Source organism: Mixophyes fleayi, chromosome 1, assembly GCF_038048845.1.
Source record: "Mixophyes fleayi isolate aMixFle1 chromosome 1, aMixFle1.hap1, whole genome shotgun sequence".
NCBI classification, from domain to species: Eukaryota; Metazoa; Chordata; class Amphibia; order Anura; family Limnodynastidae; genus Mixophyes; species Mixophyes fleayi.
This window is the reverse complement of record NC_134402.1, coordinates 105,331,356-105,357,700: the sequence shown is the minus strand read 5'-3', so window position 1 is coordinate 105,357,700 and position 26,345 is coordinate 105,331,356. Positions and strand designations below refer to the sequence as shown.

General features: G+C 42.2%; 1 protein-coding gene across 2 annotated transcripts in view; it reads left to right on the top strand.

Annotated features, from left to right (window-relative positions):
* The window catches only part of ARHGAP10 (Rho GTPase activating protein 10), a 169,188-nt gene that overhangs the window by 48,131 nt on the left and 94,712 nt on the right, over nt 1–26,345 (top strand). The window contains exons 2-4 of one of the 2 annotated variants that reach the window (XM_075198919.1): nt 12,163–12,258; nt 12,343–12,404; nt 22,959–23,030. In XM_075198919.1, coding sequence (XP_075055020.1) covers nt 12,163–12,258; nt 12,343–12,404; nt 22,959–23,030 — 230 coding nt within the window. The remainder of the gene's footprint in view (nt 1–12,162; nt 12,259–12,342; nt 12,405–22,958; nt 23,031–26,345) is intronic. The other variant, XM_075198927.1, reaches the window with a different exon arrangement.

Genomic DNA, 26,345 nt, shown 5'->3' with positions numbered 1-26,345 from the left:
TAAAAGCAATTTTAGATTATGCATGGCTTCCTGTAGCTAGAGTCACCCCTGATGCTAAACATTAAGTATGATATCCCAGCTCAGAATTAATGGCGCCAGATTGGAAAGGGGGCTGGATTACCTCCTTCCAATGTGTGTAGAAACTGGATTAAAAGAGCAGTAGAGCCCACTGTAAGGTGTGTACCATCTTGCGCTTCTGGATGAATCACCAGTACCACAAACTGATGTGTACCAGTTCTTGTCAGGACTCTTTAAGAGCAATAAACACCATTCTGCTTACAATATCCAGAATGAAGCCTAGCGTGTCCTACAGATAAGAGTTCACCTCTAATCTGATCTATCCCATCTAATCCAACTATCCAGTGTTGAACAAAGCATCCTGAGTCCACACTCTGCAGGCTGCCCTGCAGTCCTGATCCTGAGAAAGCTGTCAGGAGGAACAAGCTACACTAACCTGCAAAGAGGAGCTTCAGTAGCTACATCCAATGCCCAGAAGTAAGCAGTTCCAGGTGGTGGCTGTAACTTGTCTCCTACAACTAGTGCTCCGTTGTTACTCGCAGTCAGAGAGTGTCTGGTGGCTGAGTACCAGTAGAAGGGGTCAGTAATGGCAGGTTACTGATGGTGAAAGGGAACCCCAAGATGAATCTGTAATACCACTGATAAACTGACAAGAGAAAAGACAGGGTGGCAGTGTAAGCCTATCCTGTCATCACAATGGGATTTTGTCCACACTTGTCACTTCTTGAATACTTTTTCCTTAAAGATATACTTCCACATAGCCATGGGAATTCATTCTGCTCACCATTTTTAAATGGTTGAAGTGTGAGTGGAAGGACAAATATAAAAGCTGTAATCTATGTGAAATCGCATGGTCTTCCTACTCACACACTGCTCCCCTGTATCACACAGGCTTGTATTCAGCCGAACATGGGTCAGATGAACCTTGTACAATCTCCCAGGGCTCCTGTGAATGTTTGTAGTGAATCTTTCACCATACCTGGGAATGCTGCCTTTAGAAATCCATGTCAACATTGCCTTAGTTACTGTTGCTCATGAAAAATCAAACGCGGCAATTTTTAATCACTACAGAACTTGCCAAATATGCTCCAAAAATCACATAGATTGTAAGCTTGCGAGCAAGGTCTTCTTACATCTTTCTGTCTGTCTGTGTTACACAGTATTTTATTCATGTGTTTGTTCCCAATTGTAAAGCGCTATGGAATTTGCTGGCGCTATATGAATAAATGATGATAATATATGGTTAACTTAGAACCTGAGTGGGGAGCACTTAGTTTAAAAAAGCCAAAACAAGAACAACACCCTCATTTATCAAACCAATTCCTTTATTTGGTACAAATACTTTTCGTTAAGGATTCAGATGCATCAATCTTGTTTATGTATTCTTATGCTTTGTTCAGATTTTCAATCGTTTATCTTGGGTATTCTGTATCCAAAGCAGTGTCCTTTATGTGAACTCCTGCTGGAATGTTGGAAAATCATCCATGGGATACCTAGACCATTTGTATCGGCCTTAAACTGAACATTATCATTCTTCTCTTTGCATGGGTTTCTATATATTTTAATGACGCAGGGCCTGAGTCCTTAAGGAGAACAAAGCAAGAAACTAGGAGTAATTTTGCACCTTGGCAAAACCATGTTGCATTGGAGGGGAGGTAAATTTAATATATGGGGACAGATGTATAGTTGGTAGAGCATATCCTAGATCAACTTTAAATTTCAGTGTAAAAATGCAGAATAATAAACTAATTTGCACCCCTTGCATTGTAAAAGGTTTGTCCAGGATCAAATTTACTCCTTTTTTTTTTTTTTTTGCCTTGCTCTCCTTAATGACTGGTCCGCAATGTTTAATACTGGGTTATAGGAATTTAATGCAGTGGTGAAATAAAGAGTTTGGTATATGAAATAATTTTAATTGAGGGTTATGTTGGACACATTTATTGTGTACACTGGTTTTATGAAACAAAAATCACTCGTACATGGCTCTGGAAATAAACATTATTACAGAGCCTTAAAAATGATTCAAACACTTTGCGTCATTCATGTCAGCGTAGTCTTGCTGAAATCATCGAATGCTACTCAAAATGCTTTTCAAAGGGACATTTTGAAGCACTTTTCTGAACCCCGTTAATTTGAATTGGAGTCAACAGTGCTTTTGCAAATTTGAAAAGTAGGGAAATACAAATGTCACTGTCTTAAAAACTATTACAATAAGCTCCGACACCGTAGTGTAATGATTATAAAAATAATTTATGAAGCTATTATATTGAACATGAATTTTTTCCTGGCATGTTGTCAACCATTTATAAATTGATGATAATTTAATATAATACAGTACAGGGTGTTAATGCCTTCTGCATAACATTTTATTAACTAGATATATAAAATGGGTTATTTGTTGAAACAGTATATTGAATGGTAGTAATATGATACTCTTTACTATTACTTTTAAAATATTTAGGAACAATTACATTTAGTGCGTATTGTTGAACTAGTATAAAAGGTCATACTAGGTTTTAAAGGACAGTGTCAAAAACAGTGTTAGGAAATGTGTTTTGTTGGCATGCTGAGTAATTATTTCCATAGCCCCACCATATTATGCAGTGCTTTACAGTATATGTTTAATCATTCACATCAGTTTCTGCCCCATTAGAGCTTACAGTCTAAATGACACATACACATAAATATTGTCTACAGTCAATTGTATCTTACAGTCAAGATTCTCTAACAACAGAAACACACACTAGTATCAATTATGTCAATAACCATTTAAACTACCAGTATGTTTTTGGACTGTGGGAGGAAATCCGAGCACCCGGAGGAAACCCATGCAAACATGGAAGGAAGATGCAATTTCAACACAGATCGGGCCCTGGCTGGAAATGACCCCATGTCCCCAATACAGTAAGGTACTGTCACGGTCGTCTATTTTTCAATCTGATTCGGGACACTTGGCCCTAGCTGGAGCAGGACTGAAACAGAACTTAGAATCCTTGATTATCTCTCTGTTCATGTAGAGTCCTCCAGAGTAGCACAAGCAGTATAGGAGTATAAGGACCTGAGTCTGTGCCTGAGTACTGGACTGGAATCCGGCGTAATAACTGACTGGAACTGTTCGTGGGAACTCAATCCCGGCTTATGTAGCCAGGTACACAGGACTGAAACCCACTAATAAGAACTTAGATAGGAAACACACGGAAACTCAGAACAGAGCGAAACGGAGACAGGGACTAGGAACTCAGAACTGTGACACGGCATGGCGAACTCAGGACTGCTTGGCAGGCACAGACCTGGAACCCACACACGCTCTAGAGACCCAGAACCAGCCATAACAGAATCGGTGCCACTGGTACTGCAGAATAGGTACTGGATGGCGCAAAGTTCTTACTGAGATATGCACTCTTGCTGAATGTAGAATATTGCAAGATGAGCAGATTGAAAGTGCAAAGTACCTGCAGAATGATGAACCCTGGATAATGCAGGATGCTTGAAAGAAGGTATGCACTTTAGAATGCAGGATACTTGCAAACTGATATGTAGTTGGTAATGCAGGATGTACACAGAAGATGATCACTTGTTAACACAGGGAATCAGGAACAACTGGAACCTGTAACCAAGAACTATCCTCAGGAGAGAAGTGTGGTGTTCTGGCAATGAACAGATCTCAGCAGCAGGTTTAAATAGGGTGTACCAAACAACTATTGGCTGTACAGGTCATGTGATCACAGCTGCTGATTCTGGTTGGTCTGGAATGATCACCTGACTGCATTCAAGATGGCCACGCCCATGCACTCAGGTAAGGATGATGTGATTCAGCATGCCACACCCCCACCTCCCCCTTGACCTCTCTTCTAGGATTTCAGTGATGGAAGAGGAGCAGAGTTACAAAGTATGCATGAAAACATTAAAATCTGATATAAATGGCTCTTTAAAGTAATTTGTTTGAAAAATAATTTCACTCTAGTCTTGGTTATTTAGGCTCCTTTGCTCTGTCCCCCTTGACTCTCCCCCCACCCTTGTATCTCGCTCACTTTTCCTTTTCCTCTCCTTGATATACATTCTCTGCTTACATGCATCTTAAATGATTGTGTAATGATTTATTAAGTGCTTGTCATTTGTACATATGACAGAGCTCCAAGTTAGGTAAAAAGCAGCTGTAATTATAAGCACTGGCATATTTCACATAATTTGCATTCTTGAGATTCAGAATGAACATAATTTTCCTGCTATAATTTATGCACTACTGCATGTTCATGTCGCTTACATGTATGTGTTTAGACACTACCTGTGTATATAGTGTCTAAACATTTTTATAATATGATGTTATGCCGGCCTCGTTTTAGGAGATCTGTGAGGTGACAATGAGAATAGAGGACTGGAATACCAGATTTCGCCTACAGTGTAGAGGAGCACACAGGGCGATCATTGTTGTATCGTCACAGAGCTAAAAACACATCCTCTCTGTTTCTCAACATTGGCCTGTCTTACAAACAACAGGGCGCTTCATTAATGAGGAAGAACTTGTCAGTGTTTTGAGAAACTGCAATATTGCGTTGGGTTTCAAGATATATTGCATTTTATTATGAATTACTAGTATGCTATATTAAGTTTCAAGCTCCACACATTTAATTTCCAAATGTAAATATATAGTTGATGAAACGTTGTTTTTTTAAACATGTATATGTTTAAAAAAAAAAACCAAAAAAACAGGTTCTTCTGTTACCGAAAAACCAGAGCAGTCCCAGCTGCAGAGAAAACATTGAGGTTATATACATGGTAAATAGTTCATGGTAAATGCCACGGACCTTGTTTGCTGCATATATTTGTGATGGTACTATATTATGTGCCATTGCTGATATTGTTGGCAATACAGAGAATAGATGAGAAGTCCAAAAATAATATTAAGGTGTATTTTCGTACGGATTGAGATCCTGTTTCTTCAACTCCTATTGATCCATGTATTTACCCTGTTTTGAATTGGGAAGGGATATAACAGCTTGTAGTTAACCAGATAAGTAGAATGAGCACAGCAGCACAGAATATTTCAGGAAAGGACTGTGCTGACCTAGTGAGTGTGTAAAGGGATGCATGTGACAGGGACGATGCATGTGACAGGCACAATCTCATTATGGGCTCCATATATCAAAGGGAGAAGAGCATTATCTATCCAAGGGTAGACACTGGTGCTAGCAATTTACATATTAAATTTTTTTTTTATAAACATATATATATATATATATAATTATATATATGGAACTGAAAGTAAAATCTCGGTAAGTCTACTCTTACCACTCCTGGCCACTATCTCCAGACACCTGAGTATCTCTCAGCTGTCCCTACAATAGTTTCTGAGTAAATCATGGCGATTGGAGGTTTTCTATCGCTGAGATAAGTGGCGTTAAAAAAAAAACCAAACCTATCCCTATCACCATTTTTTAATAAATAGGCCAGTATTATTAGACGGGAATTAGAAACAAGTAGGAATGCAAAGGGGGGGAATCAAATTAATAACAAAGGGCTGCCAGAGCCTCGCACAGAGATGCTCTGCGGCGATGTCCACCCTTGAATCTTAGCTTGTTTTTGCTCACACTTCTTGCAAGAAAAAATGAGTGTAGATTCCAGTTCCGTGTTTACCTAGAATCGCATTGCATGAGGCTCCCGTGGCACTGCTTGGTTTATTGAATTCTCCCAATAGCCTGATCATTTGATTGTGGAAGGAGCATGGTCATAAACAGCAAAAAGTTCATACATTAATGCAAATAACATTGTCAGATGTTAGATGCTAACAAAAAGGGAATGCCTGTGATTCACATTCTGACATCTGACAATGATGATTCACGCATAAACTTAAGCTAAATATGCTGATTTGACTTATTTCATGAAGGTATACAAGAAGACCGAGGAAACTTGATTTGGTGTAATTTAGCCTCTACGGTGCAACACAAGGATATTAAAAGTCACTAATGTGTGAATTGAATGATCATTTAAAAGTGTGAGACCAATATTGCATTTATACATGACACAAAACTCTGACATGACTACAATCACTGGAATGTAACCATGGGTCCCTCCAGAACTGACAGCTGGGAGAGGAGAGACCTGCCAGTACTGCTGAACCCAACCCATATTAGGTTTTCAAGCAGCTGCATTCAGCTCCAGAATGTATTGTATATCCTATTCATAGTAGAGTTAACAATTTGCATATTAAGTCTGAATATCCCACCCAGTTCTCACTGACACGTTTCTCTACTGTCTCTCAGAGATGGGGTGTGCAATTTGCTAATATAGGAAATGGGTCCCCACAGAAGTGATATATAGCAGGAGTTGCTCTCTGTCCCCCTTGACACTCTCTCCCTGTCTCTCTCTCTCCCTATGACTCTTTCCACCCCCCCTTGTCTTACTCTTTTCCATTTCCTCTCCTTGATATAAATTCTCTGATTGCTTACATGCATCTTGAATGATTGTGTAATGATTTATTAAGTGCTTGTCATTTGTATATATGACAGAGCTCCAAGTTAGGTAAAAAGCAGTTGAAATTATAAGTACTGGTACATTTCACATAATTTGCATTCTTTATCAATCATCTCAAACACTTACACGAGACCTGTGGCTGGTGAAACTGATACGACAGATAAACATGTACCTTAGAGATGCCCAAACCTTGAATCGGAAGCTGTTGCGTGCACTCGAGCTTGGCATGCCCTTACTATACATTTACTACGTGCATACGCCCAGTTCTCTCCCCACTGCACCCACGAAATGGTTGGCTGTTGTAAAGGTCTTTGTGCTCGAAGATGAATTGGACGTTGCTGCATTCATTGACATACAGCCTGGTTCTGAGCATGCGAAGTGCAGTTTTACACAATATATGTCTATAGGTATTTAAATTCCTTAATAATTCGAGCCCTAAATGTCTATCCCAGCACACTAGGCCTCTTCATGTTGTCTCTATCAGAGATGGATCCTTGGCTGTATAGAGTTGGGCACACTGACTATTGATGCATATTCCTAGTATATAGTTGTCCATGCCCCAATGATGAGAAATACTTCAAGGTTTGTGCTTTCCATCTGAAGATAAAGTTTATTTCAGGTAGTGTTTTAGTCTATGGGGGAACCCCACATCTAATACTGCAGTATTTTTATGTTGATGGTTGTTTTTAGTTAGTGACAGTGATAATTGCCATGTCAGAGCTTGCTCTGTGACAAAATGCTTATAATTTCAAATTGTACCCAAGGGAACAGCTGCACAGTTATGAAAATTGCTACATCATGGCACTGGGGTCATGGGTTAAATTACGAACTAGGAGATTATCCTAGTGGAGTTTGTATGTTCTCCTCGTTTTTGCGTGGGTTTCCTCCAGGTGCTTTGGTTTCTCCCACAGTTCAAAAACATACTGGTAGGTTAATTTGCTTCTGACTCTAGATTGTAAGTTGCATTCAGGCAAGGACTTACGTAACTGATTTTTATTCTTTACAGAAAATATTTAAATACTGCAGAATTCTCAGAGAATAAGACTGAGAAAACGTCTGCTTTCCATGTTCTTCTGTTAACATTCATTACTTACTTTTCTTGCTCGTGCATTAGCATTGTCATCAAAATACTGTTAAAGCAGCAATATCATGATAAAATGAAGTGTATTTTTTAATATCACTATGGCAGAGCATAAGAAAAATCTTTGTAATTGCCATTTCTCCTTGTTTTTGCTCTTCAGGCTGCTATTAATGATTTATCATTCTGCAGGGTTTGTACAGTGTCATGTGACTCGCGTAGAAAACAGTCATATGGCCCAAGATGATGTGAGTAGGGAGGCTTTGGAATACCCCTCTGAGCGCAATCTGTTATGTGCACTGTAAAATCCTCCCCCATATGCCATCACATGATTTGCTGTGAGTCAGTTTCTGTTTGAAAAGGAAATAGTCATTAGTTGTCTTCCTACTAATCATTATCAGATGCAGGCCTAAAAGATACTTGGCTTTCTATTTCAAAAGATATGTGGGATTGCTGCTTTAATTTAAATAATTCCCCAGAAAATTAGAAGGAAGTAATAATTGCTCATGTTTTAACAAGATCTTGAATTGCGGAACTCCACGTTTTGCAATAGGGACACTTGATGGACTGCTTTCTCAGTTATTTCAGTATATGAGCTTTAGACTGTTCATTTTAAAATTGAATAGTCCATTGGAGTTTCCCCCTGTTAAAATAGTACCAATTAAAATAAAGTATTGATTGTTTACAGAATGGTGTCGGGGAACATCTACCTTGTGCTGTAATTGATTGTTTTAGTGTATCACTGTTATTGCTTCCTGTGTTTTTCAGAATACTTATACAATAGTGTATCCTTTGTTTAATTATCCGAAAATATAGGTTAATTGGCAAGTGATTTACTAGTCATTGAGGGGCAGATGTAATAACAATACAATCCGGGCCTGATTAAGGGTTCTGGCCGCCCTAGACTAATACACCCGTAATGCCGCCCCCCTTCCAAATCATTAAAGGAAAATTCAGGAGTATTCTCCGCAAGCAAATTTAGACGGTTCTTGCTGTTCTTTCTTGCTCATTTTTGCACCTTTGTTGTCTTTTAGCTGCCTTATGCAAAGTTGGGGTCTTGTCTTGAAAATGGCCAAACATTACAAACCCTCACTGATTAGGCTCTTTAGAGAGCATCCTCATGAACGCCACACAATACAGAAATCATATTCCCCCACTAGCGGCCAATTCATTACTCCCCAGCAATTTCATCACCCACTTCCCAAGTTATTTCATCACCTAGCCCCCAGCCAGTTCATCATCCACCTTAGCTCCCCTCCACATACCTTCCACTTGCCAATTTATAGCATTAGTGAAAAGAATGTATGTATAAATGTCTCTTATCCAGCATTAAGCCCGGTGGGTACAGCTATGCAAAAATAAGTGCTTGAAGTCACAAGTTAGGATTTACACTACAGGCCCCCATTATTGCACATTTTCGTAAATGACCCTTATTAAGTATAACCAGTTGAGCTCTATCCCGAGTAAACAGATCTATTTTGCTATCCAGTGAGTTATACAGTTTGTCCTGTAGTATAAAACAGGTCTATGAAAATGTTTTCAGTTGTTCATAAATTTGAAAAGTAACTTAGATGATGTGCACTGGTCTGTAACAGAATCTTGCTTAACATAACGTCACATGTAATAAGAAGTGTGGAAATTTACAAAAGTTAGCACGGTATGTCATAAAAGATAATTTTATAAAAATCATACTTGCCGACTTGAAGTCTGCGCCTGGGAGCTGCCGGGGGGAGGTGGGCGTGCGGGGGGCGGGGGCCAGCAAATCGTGTCATTTTGGCCCCGAGGGGTAGGGTCAAATGCACTTTGGATCTAATTCTTCACTAGGAAGTGGGCAGATGCAGGAGGCTGCCATACTCTCCCGGGAGACCTACCCGGATTCCGGGAGTCTCCTGGTCATTCCGGGAGAGTTGTCAAGTATGATTTAAAATAAATACAATAGTAAGTCCATATTTCCCCAATTTTAAATATTGCAACATTAAAATACTTTAAGTTTCTTTTGTGTAAGTGATTCAGCTATTTATGAGATAAGGGTAGGTGTTTGTTACAGCCATTGGTTTAATGACACTGCTGTCAAAGAAAAATAAATATCCTTGAATACTTGTAAATACTGTATTATAACATATCATAGGTTTCTGATTTTGATGATTTGTCAGTTAATAGTCTGACAAGTATGAAACTTCAAACGGTAGGAGCTCTAACAAGTGGGGACATTCAGCATTAGTAAGTCCCTGTTAGAGGCTGTGCAAGTGCTCTTGCAGTCCTACAAATTTAGGGAATAGAGACAAGTTACCTAATAACTGTTCTATACAAGTTATGTCAGTTTTCCAGCTCTCTCGTGGATGCAGGAATGTTATTGCAGCCTGTTAAGGGACTTTCTAATCCTAAAACTCTGGCTTCTCAAAGATGCTACTTTGCCGAATCCACAACTATCCCAATGGTGACACAGTTTGAGCTTTCTCGCACAGCTTGCACATTATACCTCCTGCCTCCACCTCAGCGGGCGCACGCTGCCTCCACCTCAGCGGGCGCACGCTGCCTCCACCTCAGCGGGCGCACGCTGCCTCCACCTCAGCGGGCGCACGCTGCCTCCACCTCAGCGGGCGCACGCTGCCTCCACCTCAGCGGGCGCACGCTGCCTCCACCTCAGCGCGCGCACGCTGCCTCCACCTCAGCGCGCGCACGCTTCCGCCACCTGAGTTGTTGCAAAGTGAACAACCCTTTTAGGAAAGATTAAATAATAACAGCTAGTAAGGTCTTATCTATGTGGAGTTTGTATGCTCTTCCCATTTTGCGTGTGTTTCCTCCGCGTGCTCTGGTTTCCTTCCACACTCCAAAAACATACAAGTAGGTTAATTGGCTATTAAAGTGACCTTAGTCCCTCACCCTCTCCCCTCCCCCATTGGGGCAGGACCTGATGTGAGTGAGTTATCTGTATAGCGCTGCAGAATTATTGGCGCTACATAAATAGCTGATAGTATGCAGCACTATCCCTACCAGATGGCCCAAGAAACCACACTGTGTGGGCAATTGGGTAGAAACATGCATTCCCCTCGGACCTCACTCCTCTCTCGGTACACAAGCCCCTCTATATGTATGTACAGAATAAAACTGAATCTGGTCATGTGGAACAGTGTTTAGTAGTAACTCTGGTTACTAATAGCCTTGGGAATCCTACAGCTTTAAACTGTTATTTTTATTTTATTTGTAGTGGAAGCACCAAAGGGAGGGGTGAGCACTGCAGAATGGTTCTGCTAATTTGTGGGGAGGAGAGGTTTTTGTTAGAACTCTTTTAAAGCCTCACCCAGGAGATGAACTGACTCCAAATAGAATTTCATGATGGAACCAGTGCTACCCTTGGCTCTGTAGCTTCTGCTCAGTACATTTCTCATGATGCATTGCCAGCCTCACAGAATCCATGACAAATTTCTTGTAGGGGATGACATTTTATTTTGCTTTTCCGCCCCTTGTTTTCTTTTGTCTTTAAAAAGTTAAAGATTTTTAAAATATATTAGTTCAGTAGCATAAAAAATATATGCAAGTAAAGCTTTATCCAAAGAGTGGTGGTCTAATCTTGGCATTTTTCGTAAGAGATTGTGAAGTTTGGTGGCCTTTACCTCTTTCCTGTGTGGCCTTTCGTCCTGTGTGTTAGAGCCTGTCTGAACAATGTAAACAGCAAGTGATGTGGGAAATCACAGATTAGTGTAAATTTTGTTAAGTATAAATTGCATTTAATATCCAAGCTTAAAGAACATCGCACATCCTGATGTTAAATCTTTGAATTTAATATTTCAAACTTTTTGGTGCCTGGTCAGAAAAGGAAGCTGGTTTACTCCCTGCAAGGCTGTGTCCAAAACTGTATAAAAACGAGCATTGTTTGAACATGTGTTATATACCATCTGTACTTCTGGAGATCCGTAGTTCCTTAAACTAGGGTATGCAATAGTCCTTATTAGGACACTTAAGCTAATAAGCATCACAGCTTCGAGGAACCTGCTTTGACGCCTACTTGCCCTGATCTGAAGATGTCAGGAGTACCAACCCAGAAGTACCAGCAAGGGGGTACACTAGCAGCCAGAGTTACCCAGAAGAACGCGTTTCTAGGTGTTGCTAAGGAGCCTAGTGGTGGCAGCAGCAAAAACCCTTCCTGCTGCGTTTAGAGGGCACATTTGGGAAAAAGAAAGGGGACTTTGGCAAGGCAAGCCCAGCCGGTCCCCAACACTGTAGACAGGGTGACATAGGAGGTCCATCCTGTCACAGTGGGTATTTGATCATCTCCGATATTTCACGCATACAAGGGGGGGGGGGGGTAACTTCAGCACCCTCAATCACCTATGATATAGACTATCTATCATGATACTAATTTGTCATACAAATGTTCTAGATGTTTCTTTTCCTTTCACACCATCTGGAATCCCATTTGTTGTGAGAGTGATATTCTTTGTAAAAGAGAAGCAAAAACAAAACTCCAACTGAATGGATGTTCCACAGTTCCTTGATGCCTAATATATCATATATCATATATCGGATAGATCAAATATTTGTAAAAAACTACTTATTGCATGTTCTTTAACGTAACACATTTTTTTTCTTTTCAGACTTATCTACAGCTCAGAGAAAGTTTGCCCACTCACTCAGGGATTTTAAATTTGAATTCATTGGAGATGCGGAGACCGATGACGAGAGATGTATCGGTATGTTGATGTTATTGGGTCTTATTGCATGTTGTGTTTGCAATCTGCTGTCTGGTTTGCTGATCGCTTTCTATTGTGTTGCAGATGCATCTCTACATCAATTTTCTACTTTTTTACAAAACCTTGAAGAGCAGAGGGAGATAATGGTGAGTTACTCGGCTTTTAAAGTAACGCTTCTTTTGTGTCTGCATAACTTGTGTCCTGCCTGATCTCTTCTACTTATGACGACATTGTGCATGTTTTTCTGTTTCCACTCCCACATAAAACAAGCTACTGTCATGTTTGACTCATTTGATTTGCATTTTAATGTGCCTTTCTAATAATCCATGGCATATTAAAATGCAATCATTTAGCCAATACATTACAATAACAAATTTTCATGAAACAAGATTATCATTACATGTAGGCGATATAGGACATCAGGAGGTAGTGGATCTGCCCATGTTACATTTTCAAAAGGGCTCTTTGAATTGTAAACACTGCCACATAGCTCCAGAGTCAAGTTCAGTCTCTTTGTAACCTCAGGCAAAGCCCAAGTCCCTTCTTTCAGTAACATATGCAACTGACCATCTTGTGGGTAAAAAGTAGCTAAAAGCCATACATGGGGTAAATTCTTTGTTATAGGTTAAGACAGTGGATTCCAAACTTTCTCAGTTCGAGGCACCCTTAGGGTCTCCATAGGTTTGGGAACCGCTGGGTTAAGGACATTAGAAGGGAACATACAAGCAGGGCCGTCTTTCCCATTGGGCACAATGGGCAGGTGCCCGGGGGCCCTGCAGCCCAGGGGGGCCCGTCGGAGGCAGCAAAAAAAAAAAAAAAACCTGAAAAAAAAAAAAAGACAATACTTACCTTGCGGTCAGCTGGCGATCCGGCTCCCTCCATGGTCTCCTCCTCCGTCGCGCTCGCAGTGTATGTCGGGCGTGACGTCATCATTTTTTCAGCTTTTTTTTTTTTTTGCTGCCTCCGACGGGCCCCCCTGGGCTGCAGGGCCCATATATATAATAATTTATTTTTTATTATTTATATATTTTTTTTAATAAGTATGTATGTATATATATATATGTATATTGGGGCCCCGGTGCACTGCTGTGGCCGGGGGCCCAGGAAGTTGTTAAGAGGGCCCTGCATACAAGGTGAGTTTTTCTTACTACTTTTCACAGTCAATTCCACACCAACAAGGTGGCTTCAACTGTGGGATAATAAGAACTGGAAGAGTGCCTGAACAAACCCAGGGTAAAGGAATATAGCTAAACATCTATTCTATTAAAAACCCATTATTTATCTGAGACAGAGAGGCTCCAATATGACAATCTGGTGACATATTGTCTTACAGTTGTAAAGTGACCAAAATAAAATATGATAAAATAATATAGAATGAAAGAATTTTTAGAAGTGAAGGTTGATACTTAAATATGTTCCCTGGCATACAAATGTTTCATAATTTAAATGTATTAAACATTATTTAGCTTTTATACTGCTTATCTGTGATTGTTACTTTGCCAGAAACATATGATTGTATTTCATCTCGGGCTTTATTTGAACTTTTTTCACTTTATCTCTTATAATTATTTTTCAAATTATGTTTCAGTTTATACTATATTGAATAATTTTGTTTTTTTACGTCCTTTTATTTTATTTAACTTTTTATTTTTAGGTCTTCACATTTATATCGTGCTCCCAGAATTGTTGTTGGTACCCATATACACTCTCAAAATTTTCCTCTTACTAAACTAACATACACACACAATCACTTCATCATGTTAACTTTCACGCCTTGCTCCCTATCAGCGACTCCATTTATCTAAAAATATTGCTTTTTTTGTTAATAGAAGCTCCTACTTCCAAGGCAGCGTTTTAGAACATAAGTAATGCAAAGAAGAGAGGTGTAGATTATTTTTATTGTAGCAAAATGCTATATTTGGTGCACGTTATTTTTCCAACCCAGACAAAATGGGAAATCTGATGCTGTAAAGATGTAAAATAGGTCCTGGGGACAATAATTTAGAATTTATAGTTTCACATAAGTTGCACTTACATGTGGAGAGATGTATTGGGGATGTTTAAGGGCAACTGAAGTACAGTAGGGGCATATCTTTTGTATCTATTTGAGCCGTTTGGAAAGATCATCGGCATGGGACTTTACAAGTGTAAAAAATAAATGACAACATAACTCTCTCCCCCCAAAAGTCAATCCAGCGCTGGCCTGGTCTGGTTACAGCTAATACGGCGGTGTACAGCACTGGGTCAGCCAGTGCCAGGCTGGGCCAGTCCCATATTACATAGGAAACCTGCAGCGTAGGGTCCCCATGTCCGGTATGCTCCAGTAGATCCAGGCTGCCATGAACTGTTTGGGCATGCTGGTGCTTATAGCACTACAAGCACCAGCATACCCATCTCTGCCAGGGCCAGCTTCGACCTGTAGTGCCCCACCTCAAAATTTAAATAAACCACACACCTTGGTTTACAAATAAATTTATTTAATAGAAACAAACCCAAAAACCCCAGTAATAATCACCAACCACCAGGTTTGTTCTTTATCTGTAATGGACCCAATTTTGTAAGCTTTTAAAAAAAAAAAAACCCTAATAAAACTAGTCCCAATGGTCCATTGTTATCCATAAAAAAACAAAAAAAACCCGTAAAATTATTCCAACCATGGGAAAAAATTTTATCTTTTCTTCCAGCTTTTAAATCCCAAATAAACCTCTGGATTATGCTTGTTAAGACAAAATACTCTGCACAGACGACGAATACCAGCTCCTACAGTCAGGAGCTGCAGCTGTGCTCCTCATTGTGACAGTACATTTAATATATTATGGTTCATGCGTGTAGTCGTCTTCCTTTAGATGTTTACGTAGCATGCTTTTTGGGCACTAGTAGAAGGGCATCATGCAGTGTTTTTGTGCTGTTATTTCTTTTCGCACTTAGCTTTGTACATAAACACCCAATCTGTAATCCCACTTATCACCGAACCCTTTTCCACAATTTAATGCCATGTTGAATCCAGTCTGGTTCATAAAATTAGTTTATTAATTGTTATATTTTTCTTATATTTTTTTGTAAGCCCCTAATTCTGGGAGGTGAGTGCATTTGCATTTTAATGATGCTAGAAGCATATAGATAAGTGTAGGACCTGCTTAAAATGAGGTGCTCTTGACAGTGGAATTCAGGCTTAAATGTTTTGCTCAAGATATTAATTAATTCCTCATGCTTTGTCATTGCTAGATACACACAAATATGCAGTGTAAAGGATAAGCGCTGACAACAACTGTCTTTTTGTTTTGCATACATATATGGGCATTTATATTGTCATGCAGTTGGTATCATATATAATACGGGATATACCAAGTGCAGGCTTATTTCTTCTCTCTTTTTGTTATATTTGACAATCTGTGGTTAGTTTGCCAGTTATTAGTCACATTTCCAGAATAGCAATATCACATTCCCATTGTCCTTCTGCACTTCTAACCTCCAGTGCACAGTGTGACGCAACAGAATTCTCTGTTTGGTTCAGCACAGAGAGGCAGTTTGTCATGTGCTTTAGTAATGCGTTTCTAACTGGTTTCCCATGTGCTTTCACCAACACAATGTATTGTATTGATAGTGTGCAGTAGCGCGTAATAAATAGGTTATGTATTGAACGTTTTAAGCGAGATGTTACAACTTTAGATCAAAGTGATGGGTTCATAAGAAGTCATAATTTAGCACTTTATAAAATATCTACTAATGTATTAATGGAGGCAGCACGGTGGCTCAGTTAGCACTGGTTAGCACTTCTGCCTTACAGCACTGGGGTCATGAGTTCAATTCCCGATTATGGCCTTATCTGTGTGGAGTTTGTATGTTCTCCCCGTGTTTGTGTGGGTTTCCTCCGGTTGCTCCGGTTTCCTCCCACACTCCAGAAAAATACTGGTAGGTTAATTGGCTGCTATCAAATTGACCCTAGTCTGTGTGTGTGTGTGTGTGTGTGTGTGTGTGTTAGGGAATTTAAACTGTAAGCCCCAATGGGGCAGGGACTGATGTGAATGAGTTCTCTGTACAGCGCTGCGGAATTAGTGGCGCTATATAAATAAATGATGATGATATATTATCTCAGAACTGTTGCTGTGTTCATTTGAGCTGAAGAGCTCAGGTGCATTAATTAGTGACTTATTAGTATTATTGGAGGCAGCAAACTGGCGCAGTGGTTAGCATCGTTGCCTCACAGCTTGGATTGTGAACAAAACCATATTTGTTTGGAGTGCTCTGGTTTTCTCCCACAGTATAAAAGCATACTGGTAGGTTATTTGAATTCTGATAAAATGGACCCTAGCTCAAATGGTACAGGGACTGAGGTGAATGATTCATTATTCTCTGTACAGCGCTGTGTAATATGATTGGCATTATATAAATAAAAGAAAATAATAAAAAAATAGTAGTAGTTTAAGCCAGAGCACCATTTAACAAGTGAAGTACAATGATCCTGAACTATATACCAATTGCTCAATGTTTTGAGGGCCTACAATACTAACACGTTTAATCGCCTTCCAAAATATTAAAGTTTTGTGCACTACACAAATATGAAGTTATGGGGGCTCATGTAGCTTTATGCACCACAAATGTAAACAGGAAAAAACTTGCACATGATAAAACACATTTACATACATATGTTCAGTTGGCCGGATCTCAAGATGCTCCAGCTCTAAAGCATCTGATCTCCAGCGCCCTCCTGCTGGAGTTTGCTCCTTAAGGGTTTCGCTGCTCAATTCGTGCTCCCCATATCACTGCACTTATCCAGATCCCTGCTCTGTTTAGAGAGGGGATTTGGAATGCAAGAGGACGCAACACCAGGTCCAAAAAATATAACATTTTTGGCACTGCAGCAGAGACCCCCTATGAGTGGCGTTCTCCTGCCGTGCTTACCAGGTTACTTCGGCCCTGTACACCAAGTTTACGTCAGGAGTAACAAGTGTGTATACATACAGACCACAATAGGATAGAGCAGTGTTGGCTAATCTGTGACACTCCAGGTGTTGTGAAACTACAAGTCCCAGCATACAATTCCAGCAATATGCTGCTATATATTGGCAAAGCATGCTGGGACTTGTAGTTTCACAAAACCTGGAGTCTCCCAGGTTAACCAACACTGGGATAGAGGAAACTCACAATTTTTTATTATCATTTATTTGTTAGGCGCCACAAGGTATCTGCAGCGCCGCACACAGTACTAACAGTAGACTATACAGCGGCGGTTCCCAAACTGTGCGCCGCGGCTCCCAGGGGTGCCGCGGCGCTGTCATTGGGGTGCCGCGGGCCAAGCATTGAAAAAAATTAAAAGCACAGAAACTTACCAATCCGCCGGGCGCCGGGACCCAGAAGACTCCTCTCTCCCGCAGCTGTCACTGAATATCGACGTCAGTAACAAGCTGCTGCGGGAGAGAGGAGGCTGCTGGGTCCCGGCGCCCGGAGGATTGGTAAGTGTCTGTGCTTTTTCTTTTTCTATGGCTGGCGCGCGGCAGAGGAGAGAGGGAGAGAGGGTGACAGCTGGGGCAGAGAGGGTGACAGCTGGGGCAGAGAGGGTGACAGCTGGGGCAGAGAGGGTGACAGCTGGGGCAGAGAGGGTGACGGCGGGGGCAGAGAGGGTGACGGCTGGGGCAGAGAGGGTGACAGCTGGGGCAGAGAGGGTGACAGCTGGGGCAGAGAGGGTGACAGCTGGGGCAGAGAGGGTGACAGCTGGGGCAGAGAGCTAGAAAGCGGGGCAGAGAGGGTGACAGCTGGGGCAGAGAGGGTGACAGCTGGGGCAGAGAGGGTGACAGCTGGGGCACAATGGGGCAGAGGAGTGTAACAGGGGCAGAGAGGGTGACAGCTGGGGCACAACGGGGCAGAAGAGTGTAACAGGGGCAGAGAGGGTGACAGCTGGGGCACAACAGGGCAGAGGAGGGGGACAGCGTGACAGAGGGCAGAGGAGGGGGACAGCGTGAGAGATGGCAGAGGAGGGGGGACATCGTGAGAGATGGCAGAGGAGGGGGGACATCGTGAGAGAGGGCAGAGGAGGGGGACAGCGTGACAGAGGGCAGAGGGGGCAGTGTGACAGAGGGGGCAGTGTGTCTGGATGCAGAGGGGGCAGTGTGTCTGGATGCAGAGGGGGCAGTGTGTCTGGATGCAGAGGAGGCAGTGTGTCTGGATGCAGAGGGGACAGAGTGCCTGAGGGCAGAGTGTCTGGATGCAGAGGGGGCATTTTTGCATACAACTAAATAAGTATTTCTGTCCTGACCTAAATTAAATACTTATTACAATTTTTTGACCTAACTACTTCTAAAACAGGACTGCTCAATAAATATTTTGGAGGGGTGCCTTGAAAAAATTTGGACACTCTAAGGGTGCCGCGAACTGCAAAAGTTTGGGAACCACTGCTATACAGGGTGAAACCATACAGAACAATGAACAAAAAGTACCAATACTCCAGAAACTCCGGCCAGTCATATGCAGTAAAGACGGAGCGGAAGAACAGGTATGGAGACAGGAGGGGAGGGAGCCCTGCTCACACGAGCTTACATCCTAAGGGAGGGTAAACAGACCAGGCACAAGAGGAGCCAGTTGAGGCAAGAGGAGAGAAGGGAGGACGAGCAAAAGGGAGGAGATGCGGGTTAAGTAGATGGTTGGTAGGCTTTGAGGAAGAGGTGAGTTTTGAGTGCACATTTGAAGGAGCACAGAGTAGGAGAGAGAGACGGATGGAACGAGGGAGGTCGTTCCAGAGAAGGGGGGCTGCACGGGAAAAGTCTTGGATTCTGGAGTGGGAAGAGGTGATAAGAGTGGAGGAGAGGCGGCGGTCATTGGCCGAGCGCAGGGAGCGGGCAGGAGTGTGAATGGAGAGTAGGTTAGAGATATAAGGGGCAGTAGAGTTGGAGAGAGCCTTGTAAGTGGTGGTGAGGAGTTTGAAAAGGATTCTGTAGGGGAAGGGGAGCCAGTGTAAGGCAAGGCAGGGAGGGGAGGCAGAGGAGGAGCGGCGTGAGAGGAAGAGGAGTCTTGCGGCCGCATTGAGTTTAGAGGGGAGGGGGGAGAGACGGGAGTGGGGGAGGTTACAATAATCAAGACGGCAGATGTTGAGTGCGTGGATGATAGTTTTGGTGGCATCCTGAGGGAGAAAAGGACGGAATGCGGGCGATGTTGCGTAGTTGGAAGCGACAGGCTTGAGCAAGGGAGTGAATGTGGCGGGCAAAAGAGAGAGAGGAGTCGAGGGTGACACCCAGGCAGCGAATTTGGGTGACAGAGGAGATGGTGGTGTTATTGACGACAATAGAGAGGCCATGGTGGGATGAGAGTCTGGGCGAAGAAAAGACAATGGGTTCAGTTTTAGAGATATTGATTTTGAGAAAGCGCTCGGACATCCAGGAGGAGATGGCGGAGAGGCAGTCTGATACCCGAGCGAGGAGGGTGGAGGAAAGATCAGGAGAGGAGATATAGAGTTGAATGTCGTCAGCATAAAGGTGATACTGAAGACCGAAGGAGGAGATGAGAGCACCAAGGGAGGAAGTATATAGCGAAAAGAGTAGAGGACTGAGAACAGAGCCCTGAGGGACTCCTACAGGGAGAGGGGAGGGAGTAGAGGAAGAACCAGACGTGGATACAGAGAAGGAGCGATTAGCGAGGTATGAGGCGAACCAGGCATGGACAGAACCAGAGAGGCAGAGAGAGAGAAGAGTTTGCAGCAGGAGGGGGTGGTCCACGGTGTCAAAGGCTGCAGAGAGGTCAAGGAGGATGAGTACGGAGAAGTGACCCTTGGATTTGGCTGATAGGAGATCATTCGTAACCATGGCCAGGGCAGTTTCGGTAGAATGGAGTGGGCGGTAGCCAGATAGGAGAGGGTCGAGGAGGGAATTGTCCGCGAGGTGCCTGGTTAGGCGGCTGCAGAGAATCCGCTCAAGTAATTTGGAGGCATAGGGGAGAAGAGAGAGAGGGCGATAATTAGCAAGAGAGGTGGGGTCAAGATTGGGTTTTTTGAGGATAGGAGAGATAAGAGCGTGTTTAAAAGAGGAGGGTACTACACCAGAGGAGAGTGATAGGTTGAAAAAGTGTGCTAGGTAAGAGCATCCCGTTGGAGAGAGAGAGAGCGAAGGAGGTGGGAGGGGATGGTTTCGAGAGGGCAGGTAGAGGGTGGAGAGGAAAGAATAAGGGAGCGAACTTCTTCACCATTTGTAGGGCTGAAGGAGCACCAGAGTTGGTTGATGGGGGGAGGTGAAGCGATGAGGGTGGCGGGAGAAGAGGATAAGGAGATGTTCAGTCTGATGGCCTCAATCTTGGAAGAGAAGAGAGTGGCAAAGTCAGAAGCAGAGAGGGGAGGCAGGACAGAGGGGGGGGGGGGGGGCGGGGGAGAGGAGGAAGCTGAATGTGGCAAAGAGGCGGCGGGGATTAGAGGACTGAGAAGAAAGGAGGGACTTAAAGAAGGATTGTTTAGTGAGGGAAAGGGCAGAGGAGAAAGAAGAGAGTATGAATTTAAAGTGGAGGAAGTCAGCCAGGGAGTGGGATTTCCTCCAGAGACGTTTAGCAGTGCGAGCGCATCTTTGGAGGAAGCGGGTGTTTTTTGAGTGCCAGGGTTGGGGGATAATGCGCCGTCGGCGGATAGAAGAGGCCGGGGCAACATCCTTCAGGGCAGTGGTGAGGGAGTGATTGTAGAGAGATGAGGCCTGATCGGGACAGGTCAGGGAGGAAAGGGGTGAAAGGAGAGTTTCGAGTGAGGAGGAAAAGGAGGTTGGGGTCAATAGCATCCAGGTTACGTCTAGTGAGGGTGGCTTTGGGCGAGGCAGGAGCAGGCGAGGAGGACAGAGTGAAGGAGAGGAGGTGGTGGTCAGATAGTGGGGAGGGAGAGTTGGAGAAGTCAGAGAGATCACAGAGATGAGAGAAGACAAGGTTAAGGGAGTGACCAAGACAGTGGGTGGGGGAAGAGGTCCACTGAGTAAGGCCTAGGGAGGAGGAAAGGGCGAGAAGTTTAATGGTGGAGGGGTCAGAACAGTTGTCTATAGGAATATTAAAGTCACCAAGTATGATGGAGGGAAGGTCAGAGGAAAGGTAGTGGGGGAGCCAGGCAGCGAAGTTGTCAAGGAAAAGGGAGGAGGGGCCTGGGGGACGGTAGATGACGGAGACACGGAGTTGGATGGGGGAGAAGAGACGGATGGAGTGTACTTCAAAGGAGGAGAAGGAGAGGGACGGTACAGTAGGAATGATACGAAAAGTGCAGTTAGGGGATAGGAGGAGGTCCACTCCACCTCCTTAACGCTAGTCTGGTCTGGTGGAGTGGGTGAAGGAGAGGCCACCGTAGGAGAGAGCGGCGGGTGAAACGGTGTCAGAAGAAGTAAGCCAGGTTTCAGTGATGGCAAGAAGATTAAGAGAGTTGGAGATGAAGAGATCATGGATGGAGGAAAGTTTGTTGCAGATGGACCTGGAGTTCCAGAGGGCACAAGAGAAAGGGAGGGAGGGAAGAGGGGAGATGCGGATGAGATTATCAGGGTTTAATGGGGGGAGGGGGAGGGTGAGGGGTGGGGCAGTGAGAGTTGGGCGAGAGAAAGGGGCTAGGGGAGAGGATGGGTATAGGAAAGGAGCGGGGCGGCATGGTGGGAGACAGGAGGGGACTGGGAATGAGAGAAGGGGCAAGAAGAGGGTAAGGTGAGGTGAGGGCAGCAACGGGGGCCAGAAGTGGGCCAGAGTGGTCGAGATAGATATGGGCTGTCAAAGCAGGGTAAGACAAGAACAAAGGAAGGACTGCAGAGAACAATGAAGTGGAGCAGGAACAAAAAGGCAGTGGCAAACACAATTTAAAGTGCCTTAAAGATAAAATAAAATGGAGATAAATTAATTAAAGTGCAAATACAAATAAGGTAAAATACATTACAATAAAATAAAATTAAATTGAAGTAAAATAAGTTAAAAGAACTTAAGGTAAATTTTAAAATGAAAAGCACAAGGTAGTAAATGTAATGGATGGCCGCAGAGAGCCTATACCAAGAGGAACAGGAGAGTCCAGAGATCAGGGTAGTCCACAGGTAGTCGCGGGAGCAGACCGGAGGGACCAGAGTTCAGGAACAGGAGTGGAGTTACGGTGGGTCACAGGGACAGTCCCAGGAACAGGTTCAGATCAGGAACACAATATAGTCATGTAATGAAGTCTCCTGTACATGAGGGAGAACAGTGTCCTCAGTTACAATTATGTGAACACGTCCTTACTGTACTCGGCCTATGCTGTCACTCCCCTATTCTGCCTTTACAGTGGTAAGTAGTCGTAAATGTAAGATGCAACAAAATCTGCATGTGAAAATGTATTTGTAGCGCATGCACAGAACGGAAATGTCTATCTTACGCATAGAAAACATGTACGTCCAACTCTTCATGTACGTTTGGGTTACAAGTATTTGTATTTCACATTATTAGTGACTAAATGATCTACTTGTGCTACTAATTACATGTGAAGCAATAAGGAAACCATGAGTTTGAGGTGTTCTAGTACGTTCTCGCCAAGTATAACAAACCGCTTTGGTCTAAATCCTTATATGTTATAACCATTGCACAAATCTCTATAATAGAGATGGGCTCATGATGGAAATCTAGTAAACTTTTGGTAAATGGAGGATTGTTACAGCTTTTGTTGTTGCTAGTTTTACCTATTTATTTGTAATGTATTTGATTTTCTTCACATATTTCAGTTCTAATTATTTATTGCTGTTCACCAGGCACTGAGTGTAAATGAAACACTAATTAGACCCTTGGAGCGATTTCGGAAAGAACAACTAGGAGCTGTGAAGGTATGGTGGTAATAATTTTCCTTCTATGTATTGGTTTACTTCATGAAGCAAGTTACGCGTTTCTCAATAATGTTTAGGCTGAAGTTCTATGGTTGTTCCGCTGTCTACTGTAGTTCCGGCCACCAAATTCCACCCTCCATTCTCTCCCGCCCAGTGTTACTAGTCAGTCCACTGCTTGACAGGAGCTGAAACTGTGGCCGTCTCAATCCTTTTATAAACTATTATAATCATTTGTACTCTGAATGTTAAATGTCGTGGCTTTAATCATTATTACTTCAGTCCACTAAAAGGAAAACTCTAATTTAGACTTTTGGAGAAAGAAAATTGGCATTCATTTAATAGCCTATATCTCGCTGTCCCTCACTGCCTCATGCCTCAGCCTCCTGCTGCTATGTAGGTGCTGGTGCAGCTTTGTTTTGAAAATGTGATAATTTTGGGTTCATGTTTGGTTTACAATTTGTGTTACAAATGGGGTGTAGGGTAGATATTGGGTTAGGTTAATTGGTGGTACTACCCAAAATAGAACACTAAGCTAACTTTAAATTAATCTACCAAGTAGTCAGAGTAGCCAGCTGATACCTTTTATGTATTTGCGTTGTACTTAAAGTATTTGCATTTCAAAGGCTTGACTGGGCAAATGGTACACGTCATTGAATCTGTAAGTGAAAAGGGGCTGACATGACTTCTACATGGAGTTAAAATGATGCCCAAACGTACATTTTCCATCACCAGTTCCCTCCTATTAACTAGCACAACTGTCAAGTATCAAGGACAGCTGCAATTCAGAATTGACTAAACTCTCCAGAGCTGTGTATGCTCTTACAGTGTTCACAGCGGGTTTAAAAGGAGGTTCTAACACAGACACGGATTGCATAGAGCCACCATTAAGTCCACTCAGCCCTTTTAGAAAGCAAACTAAAATGTGTTATGACATATACTTGCATGTTTCTTGTTATGTGCAGTGTCAACTCACAGAAACTCTGCTCTTGCACTTTTGCTTTTTTCCCCTGTTCCTTTCTTCTGTGAATTTCAAAGGACAGTTAATAAAGAGTTATGTTTTCAGTCATCCGGCACCCCATCTTTTGCCTATTGAGGACTGGGGGGCTATTGTGTATCTGACTCATGAAAAAAAAAAGTGTATTGCTGCAGAGACAAGTACACAAGACAAATTTGGAAGTAAAACTGATAAAATAGCTGAAAAAAAGAGCCCTTTGCTACCTTTTAAGTAATGGGGCAGACTTATTAAGTTTTGTGGTTGTATGGCAGTCAGATGCACACAAAATATTATGCTGGTGGAAGCTTGCATACTCATCCCTTTTAATACAGGAGACATTATTTACACAGGTTTGGGTTGGCTGATTGAGAGGAAGTGAGACATTTGGACATCCCCTTCTCAATAGCACACCAGGAACCCTTCTTGCCTGCCGATAAGAGCCAACTCACACTGCGGTTTGTGGCGCTAATGATTGACTGCCACAGCTCACAATAGAGCTCCATAGATTCTCTTCTGTGGGTCTTTATTGTGTATACCGTGTAGTGTAACAGTACAGTTATAATAAGCGGTATTATATATGGACCATTATCAGGTAGTGGTGGTGGTGGGATGGTTTCTCGCTATTTGCTGTACAGAGTGGACAAGTTTTGCGGACGTATCTATTTCATTATCTCACCTGGTCCCAGTTCCTACAGTACCTGAGTAAATAATGTGTGTCCCTCATTCAAGGGATAAGTTGGCAACACTATGGACCAAAGTCCCATAGTCAGTGAAAAGACGCTGTAGAGAAGGAAATTCTTCTAAGCAGACCTCAAATTGAATGCAAAAAATATATTTTTGTGTAAGGTGTACAGTTGAGTATCAATGTCATTTTTTGTGGATCTCAAGCTTGCAGTCCAAGCAAGGGATAAAAGAGAGAAAGATTATCTGCTCTGTCCTCAAATGTAACCTGGTAACTTACTACTGGCTCTCGCGCACACCAGTACAGGGCAGAAATCCTAGCCCCCAAACAATTAGAATAGCCACTCTCTTTCCCTGGGTGCAAAATGTAAGGTACATCTAAGAATAAACGTGAAAGCAGTGTTATATGGTCTACCATAGTATTCCTGCGCTGAATAGTAAGAGATGTTTGAAGATATGTTAAATGGAAATCTTTATATAGTTTAAATGCATTGTAATCATTTTTCTTAATGTTCATATTCATTCTACATTTCTGTACAATCCTCACACCCCACCCCGTCCAAGAAATGTTTTTGCTTGGAAAAACACATAAAGCTAAAAATACCTTCAACAAAAGTTTAACTAAAAAAACTAATTCTAAATCATCTTTTTATACAAAATATGGTGTATGGAAAAAACCCTCAAACTATTATTGTTGTTGGAAATAATAATGGATTCTTCCGTTAAGTACAACACTAAGCACTGCCCCATTTTCAGAATATTACGTGGGTTTATTCTGGTGCTTTAAAATAATCTTTTTCTCATCTAAACTTGCAGCAGAATGTTTTTGCAGTAATCTCCGTCAGACATCAGGCACATTCACACAGGGTGTAGTTGGCCACTATGTCTGCATACAGTATGTGACCAGAGGACATAGCTGCAGTAAATTATCTTGTGTGGAATCACACTTTGTTTCCCATAACGAACGACAAGCTTTGAAACATAGCGGGACAATGTGCACTTTGACTGGACAGAGACTGGAGGATATATATATATATATATATATATATATATATATATATATATATATATATATATATATATATATATATATATATATATATATATATATTATAATATATGCACACACCTGGAGTTTCTGCGGCAGTGATTAGAAAATTACATGGTGTATTAATATCTGTGTAGCCTATTTTTATTTGTTTAGTAGTTGTTATGTGAAAACAAAACCTACACACACTGCTGTTTTCATAGTCATCTTCTAACACATTTTTACGTAATATTACAGCATGTGAAAAGACATCTGATAACATACACAATGCATAGTAACATTTACATTTTTGTCAAAGGTACCCCATATATTTTGTTGTAAAGGTTATTCCAGCCCCCTTGCTCATTTGTGAGAAACTTCCTCTGCAGTATATAATACTAATATATTGAGCATGGGTAGTAAGCTTGTTTTCATTATAATTATTATTATCTGTGTTATGAAGCCTTAACTAGCTACATGTCACTGTTATTTCAGGTACAGTATGCTGCTAGGCAGGTGCTGCTACACTGTTTCACACGTGGTACTTTCCAAATGGGCCTTGTTACATAATGTATGACCAATAAGTATTGTTGTTGGTGTTTATTAACAGAAC